The sequence below is a fragment of the Vollenhovia emeryi genome, unplaced genomic scaffold, assembly GCF_000949405.1.
Source record: "Vollenhovia emeryi isolate VEMERY1.0 unplaced genomic scaffold, V.emery_V1.0 DF939245.1, whole genome shotgun sequence".
Classification (NCBI taxonomy): domain Eukaryota; kingdom Metazoa; phylum Arthropoda; class Insecta; order Hymenoptera; family Formicidae; genus Vollenhovia; species Vollenhovia emeryi.
This window is the reverse complement of record NW_011967121.1, coordinates 1-7824: the sequence shown is the minus strand read 5'-3', so window position 1 is coordinate 7824 and position 7824 is coordinate 1. Positions and strand designations below refer to the sequence as shown.

Below are 7824 nucleotides of genomic sequence, written 5' to 3'. Positions count from 1 at the left end.
TAAATAAAAATTATCAGGATAAGAGAGAATAATTTTGAATAAGCCAGATTTTGAGATTTATTTAAAAGGAACGTGATATACATATGTAGAATGAATGAAAATGATAGTGATATAGTGACTAAAAGTGAAATTTAGTAAAAATGATAGAAAACTAAAAAGAAGATAATAATGTTATTTGGCGTGCGCAATATAATATTTTAATGTTCTAATATAATGTGGAAGAACAATGGCGCGCGCTTGTGTTGTTCTAGTACTTATAAAATCGAAATTATTGTATTAAACTTACTTTATATTTTACATTTTTTAAATAAGTATTTATTAAATAACTATAGAATACTGAAAAAGTCTTTCTTTTACATATAAGCTCACAAAATTTTATACGTATGGTTTTGTCTCTAACACTTATTCGAACCCGCGTTCAAATAATTTGAATAAATAAAATAAAAACAGAGAACAAATGCTTTATTTTGCACAAGTAGCAAATACAAATGTAAAACACTCACCTTACGATTTCTCCGCCGTTGCCCGATGCCTCCTTGGCCTCTTCCTCCTCTCAGATATCCTTGTTGCACTCACACAACACTCACTCGCAAAAATCATCGATCGCGCGAAATTTCGGGCACTCCCGTACGCGATGTGAAATACCGCGAAACGCACGAAATAGTATTAACAAATATAGCGTGACTTTCTGTCATATAAATTACTCAAACTAACCACTTGCATTTTTGATTCGGAAGAATATTGGGATAAATCATTTTTGAATTGGCGATATAAAACGCAAAGCAAGCATCGGAAGCATAATCTGCGGTAAAGAAGTAGTTATTAGTTTGCAACGTGCAATAAGCGACTTTCTTTACGGCCTGTTCGAGTTGCGAAGAACGACAGAGCGAATTACAGCGCCGAAGTCGCACAAATTTCTCTCTTTTTCCCGAAAATGGAACAGATTACACGAAACCGATAGATAATTAAAAGCGCGGTGCGTACACGAGATGTAACTGCGACAAAGTACCACGGTTTACATTCATATTTTAGATGAGTTGATAAAGAGATACGTTGATAAAGAGCCGTCGCCACAACTTGTAAGTCGTTTCTCATTACAAGTTGTAGAAACTTGATAATTAACCGAGGAACGTTACTTGTTACTGATAAAGGTGTCCAAATCAATAGCGTTTTATCGGCCTGCATTTATGCGATCGAGTCTTGGAAACCGATAACGCAAAAGTAATAAGCGAAAGTAATAACACGCACAGAGCGACTCTCGCTGCTGCCTGCCGGCACAACATTCGGCGAGCGAGTGAGAGCGCGGCGACCTTCAGGTACACGATGGCACGCGAAAACATCATACGTCACCGCACCGAGAGAAAAACAACTACGAACGTTGAGAATCCGTTGTCCCGTCTACGAAATTGTAAATTCTGTACTTATTAATATTTTACATTACTTTGTTCGTAACTGTTACTACGTTTTGCGTATCATTCTACGGACTTGTAGGTATTGATTAAATTAACGATTAATTCTGTTTAATCGAGAACATATTTCGAACATTGCATTATAGCAGAATATAATGGTGAAGGTAGAAACGCTATTAAAGAATATTACTGCACATGTAAAAGTAGTAGCCACATTGTTGTGCGTATATTATGTAGATTGATTTGGTGCCTAGTGTATGCTAAAAACCTTTTTCATGGTATATAGATAACATTTGAGCATAGTAATAACATTAATTATTCTCTTGAACAGTTCTAATATTGTAATTTATTGAACGAATAAAATGACATCTTTATCGTATCTCTTGTAATGTTTCATGTATTTTACGCATGTATATCTATATATTTACATATATCTATACATTTACATATAGTATGTATATATATGCATAAGATACGTGACACATGACAGAATGACACGATAATTTTGCTTTTATAGTCCGACATTTTTTTAACGTTTCAGTTTATTGTATCAAAGAAAAACAACCTGATATTGTGAGTTATTCCTTGACAGGTATCCTTTAATTAAAAAATACTTTATTGCTGAAAAATGTGATACGGAAACGTCAAGAGAGCACAGATTGTTAAAAAAATAATATCGATATCTGCATAATAAAATGTAAGGTTTACCTGCATTCGTTATCAAAATTATGATAATAAAGCTAAGATAACACAATATATATATTATACATCATGAACGTTCTAATTTAATAACACGTGGTTCACACAAATGCTAGAAAGACATGAAAGGACTTCGCATTAAAATTGCTGTTAGCCGTAATATAAAACGTGCTGTGAAAACTGATCAATAACGTTAAGTATTTTCGAATTATAAAAATTATCTATGTTTTTAAAGTTGGGAGCCTCTACTTCAATGGTTTTTTTTATAAAATTGTCATCTTTGAGTATATTTGATTATGTTGTATCAATAATTTTTATAATATTTCTGCAATCCGTAATGGTAGATGTATATACATTCTGAGAATATAAGAGGATATCGCAAAAGTATATTGCGCACATTCGAGATACGAAGTATGTCACGAGAATATGGTGTAATTCTGTCTTGTATTCCCAACACAATCGTTTTAGATTAGGTCCGTAATATCTCAAACAGCATACCTTTGACAATGTTGAGCAATAATAATTCCCGTGTGTTGCCTGCAGCACAATATTTCTAAAATATTTACGTTTATTAAATACATCAATTAAACCATCGAAATGCCTTTGAAAAAACATTATCGTAAACAAATTGTGGATCTGAGATTATCAAGAACCAACGACATTTCCGCGGTGTGCGAACAGCCCGCATTCGCAGTTACCCACTAAAGTTTTAACCGCGCTCAACGTTATTTGATTCACAGATTCACAGATTGAACAGACTAACGGTGGGATCTTCTGGGCCTTTCCTCTTGCTTGTAAGTACATAACACACATCTTTATAGTGTTTAAGAAATATTGTATTGATGTTAACTAACAAACATATTTTATTTATTTCTGGTTTCTATTATTTTTCACTTAAATATAACAAAATTATAAAATTAATTATAAAATATAAAATTTCATTTTTATATTTTACAATTGTTTTATAATTGTCCTTGTATTTACTTTCTTTCCCCAGTAAGAACACCCACAAAACATCTTGATATACAGTGCATATAAATTTTTAGTACACAGTACATACCTTGGATGTCAAGTCCTAGGTGTGTACACGATTTATACATTTTGCTTCCTCATAGAGGAAGCTTTGTTTTCGTGAAAAAAATTTTTTTCCAGTTTTCTTTAAAAATATGTTTAGAATGTTCTAAAACGTCAATAAAACACATTTAGAAAAAATGTCAGTATGTATGTATGTATGTGTGTGTGTATGTATGTATGTATGTCTGTATGTATCCTTACAAGGTTACTCTAAATAACTTTTTAAATATGTAAGATGGAGAAAAATGTTAAACATGAAAGTTGTACGGTTTCAAGTAATGCATTACATTGTAATACAAATATGACTTCGAAAAGCTACCTCAAGGTCACGTAAAGATCACCTTGAAATTTTTTAATGGAAACCCGTTTTTTAATGCATATTCTTATAGCTTATCTCAACAGCTTTCCAAAACATTATAATAAAGTATATTTTCGTTAGGTACTTTCGGAGTTATGTGCTTTTGAAAGTTACATTATTCTCGGAAATCGCATTATTTAAGGTTGAGTTTTTGAATATGATAAAAGGAATATGTTCAACCCAAATTAAAATTTTCTCGAGGACGCCGACGTGGCCTCGGACGCGTTCATTTAGGAAGAAATATTCTATATAATAATTTATATTATTAGTACAATAGCCGTACATCTGCACGTCGACGGATAAGAATTTTGTTACACGTTACAGGTACATGTGGTATATGTACGTACACAAGATATACACATATATGTATACATAGGATGTACATAGCTTGTACATACACATGTATATAATATACATAATATGTATGTATGTATGTACATACATGCATGCTCATAATATGTACATTTGTAGATATATTCAGCAATGTAACATGCCATGTGCAATGTATATGCACATATGAAATAAACATCAAATAAAGATATACATAATATGTATAACTTATGTACATGATGTATATACTTCCGATCTTCAATATACATACATATACATACAATATACATACATTGTTTAAGTTCCATTTTATATTCTTTAGATTTAGAATAAAATTTTATCGCGCACTTGTTTTTTATCTTAATATATTTGGACATTAATGTACGGAAGTTTAAACATGATGTGTCCAAATTATGTATATGAGATGTATATACATGTCACGTACAGAATATTTTTTCATGTCATGGAGGAAAAATGCGTATAAGTACATAGGATATTCGATGTTATGTGGGCACTAACGTCGAATCGACGTCAATGGTGTCGGAACTGCTCAACCGCAAGTTTTCGAAAATAATAAAGTTGGGAACTTAATTTTGGTATTAAATGACTATTTCAACGTTCTGAATACTTTTATACTTACGTCTTAAGAAAAGCAGCAAAAGATCTATCATTTGTGTTCTAATTTGTATTAATATACTCCTTTCAAATGTGCCGCGTCCATGCGTGTAGGTCTAACTAGACGTCTACAAATGTAAAGACTCAAGTTGGTTCTATCTTTACAGATAGAGATCCATACGAGACGAAACGAGTTCAATATCGATCTTCTTTGGTAAGATGCCTGTTGAATTCGAAAGTGTCAACAGGTCTGTAACGCGGGAGTCTGCGATCGGAAATGGAGAACCGTGTTCCGTCGATGGTGACATCGTCATCACGGGTATATCAGGTAATTGTTGGTCGCGAATGGCTGTATCGTTATGAGAGCGTAACGTACTGAAGAAATGAACGTTTTTCCAGGCCGGCTGCCCAAGTCGTCTAATATCGAAGAGTTTAAGGAGAATTTGCTGAAGGGAGTGGACATGGTCACTGATGACAAGCGTTGGTCAACGAACAGCTACGGGATACCGGGCAAGTCAGCCAGGATTAACAACATCGACCGCTTTGACACTTCTTTTTTCGGGGTACACCCCAAGCAAGCACACGTAATGGACCCACAGCTTCGCATATTGTTAGAAGTCGTATACGAGGCGATAGTTGACGCTGGCGTCAATCCTTCCACCATAAGAGGATCGCGTACAGGAGTGTTCATGAGTGCCGCTTTCACAGAAACGGAGGATTTATTGATTAAAAATGCAGATATCGCCAACGGTTCGTATTATGAAAAAACAATGCCGATTGTCTTCTCAATCAATTATTTTAAAGTCTGTCTACTTATAACAATAGGGCAAGATGGTGCAGACGTAGCGTTTTGCAATTGATCGGTGTACACATTTTGCTGTTTATCAAATATATCTGCTACACCGCAAAAGAAATCACACGATATCTGCTGACAAGAAAAACTTGCATCTGCTTGCAGGATATGTAATGCTCGGGGGTGCGAGATCAATGTTCGCTAACAGAATCTCCTTCTCCTTCGATTTTAATGGGCCCAGCTACACGGTGGACACGGCTTGCTCCTCGTCCTTGTACTGCATGCATCAGGCAGTCGCCGCAATGCGCAACGGCGAGTGCGATGCTGCGATCGTCGGTGGAACGAATCTTATATTGACACTCGAGAGATCGCTTCAATTTTATAGGCTGAATATGCTCTCCCAGGATGGCAAGTGCAAAGTGTTCGATGCATCGGGTGACGGTTACGTGAGGGCCGAGGCGGTAGTGGCAATATACCTGCAAAAAGCGACGGATGCGCGCAGGATGTATGCCACAGTGGTTCACACGAAGACAAACACCGATGGCTACAAATCTGAAGGTGTCACGTATCCCAATCGTCACATGCAGAATCGATTGATGCGCGAGATTTACAGCGAGGCAGGAATTAATCCTTTAGACGTCAGCTACATAGAAGCCCATGGTACCGGCACCAAAGTAGGCGATCCAGAGGAAGTCAATTCTATCGACGCACTATTCTGTAAAGATAGAAAGACTCCTTTGCTGATCGGATCGGTCAAGTCCAACATGGGGCATTCGGAACCGGCAAGTGGATTGTGCTCGATAGCTAAAGTGCTGATCGCAATGGAAGCGGGCGTGATACCCGCGAATTTGCACTTCAACACTCCGAATCCAAACATTCGTGGCTTAAACGAGGGACGTATTCGAGTAGTCGACAAGGCCACATCGTGGAACGGTGGTCTCGTGGGCATCAACTCGTTCGGATTCGGCGGCGCAAATGCACACATCCTTCTGCGCAGCAATCCAAAACCAAAATTACCACCGCTATTAAGCGTCGCTGAACTCTTGCCCAAATTGGTCGCGGTTTCAGGTCGAACGGAAGAAGCTGCGCATACCTTACTGGACAAAGCGAAAGAGCACCGTACAGATGAAGAGTTTCTTTCACTGTTACACGCAATACACAATAACAATATTCGCGGTCACAAGATTCGTGGTTACGAGATACTCGGCGTAGATAGTATGCGTGAAGTCACCGAGGTAGCGAGCTACAACGAGAGACGCCCGATTTGGTTCGTATTTTCCGGCATGGGCACGCAATGGCCAGGCATGGGTCGTCAGTTGTTCGGCATTGAAACTTTTCAACGCAGTTTGCAGCGATGCGCTGATGCATTGACGCCCCACGGCATCGACCTCATGAATATTATCGCGAATGCCACGGACGAAACATACGAGAACGTGTTGTATTCCTTCGTGACTATTACAGCTATACAAGTTGCCCTAGTGGACATCTTAACGTTGATCGGCGTACATCCGGATGGTACAATTGGACACTCCGTTGGAGAGCTGGGTTGTGCTTATGTTGACGGCGCATTTACGCTGGAACAGACCGTTCTGGCAGCTTACTGTAGAGGCAAAGCGATTGTAGATTCCAAGTTGGAGCCGGGTGCCATGGCAGCAGTTGGTTTGAACTGGGAGGAGGCCAAAAAGATGTGCCCGCCCGATATCGTTCCAGCTTGTCACAACGCCGCCAAATCTGTCACTATTTCCGGTCCGATTGACTCCATGCACAAGTTCGTACAAATGCTGAGGAGCAAAGATATCTTCGTCAGGATGTTAAAAAGTTCCGGCTTCGCCTTCCACAGTAAATATATCGCCTCGGCCGGGCCCAAATTACGCGCGTCACTCGAGAAGATCATACCGAGCCCGAAGCAGAGATCAGCCAGATGGATCTCTAGCTCTATACCTGAGGCCGCATGGGGTGGTCCGCTTGCTCAGCTCAGCTCCGCCGCGTATCACGTGAACAATTTGTTATCTCCTGTACTCTTTCAGGAAGCGCTTGCACATATTCCGGAGAACGCGATAACGATCGAGATTGCGCCGCATTGTTTACTGCAGGCAATCTTGCGCAGATCGTTGCCACCAACTGTGACCAATATCGGCCTGCAAAAGCGAAAACATTCGGACAATCTCACTTTTCTACTGTCTAACGTGGGCAAACTGTACATGGCCGGTGCACAACCTGACATTTCTAAATTGTATCCGTCGGCGAGCTTCCCCGTCGGTCGCGGGACACCGATGATCGGGTCTCTCGTCAGGTGGGATCACTCTGCCGCGTGGGATGTGGCTGATTTCCGACAAGTATCAAAACGTTCGGAAGAGTGTAACGTCCAGATAGATCTGTCGAAAGAAACGGACGCGTATCTAGCAGGGCACCGGATAGACGGACGAATTCTTTTTCCAGCCACTGCTTATTTGCTGCTGGTATGGAAAACTTTGGCGAAATTGCGTGGCGTTGACTTCGAACGATTGCCTGTGGTGTTCGAGAATGTGCAGTTGCAGCGGGCGACC

The 7824-nt window shown here is 39.0% G+C and overlaps 1 protein-coding gene across 1 annotated transcript; it reads left to right on the top strand.

The window, feature by feature from the left end:
- Nucleotides 1–2168: 2168 nt before the first annotated feature.
- LOC105560008 (fatty acid synthase-like) lies at nt 2169–7818 on the top strand (the record flags this gene model as incomplete). Its single annotated transcript, XM_012008732.1, has 5 exons — nt 2169–2300; nt 2849–2902; nt 4653–4813; nt 4885–5235; nt 5444–7818. Coding segments are annotated over exons 3-5 (2835 nt in total), but the record flags the coding sequence as incomplete, so codon positions are not given.
- Nucleotides 7819–7824: the final 6 nt, after the last annotated feature.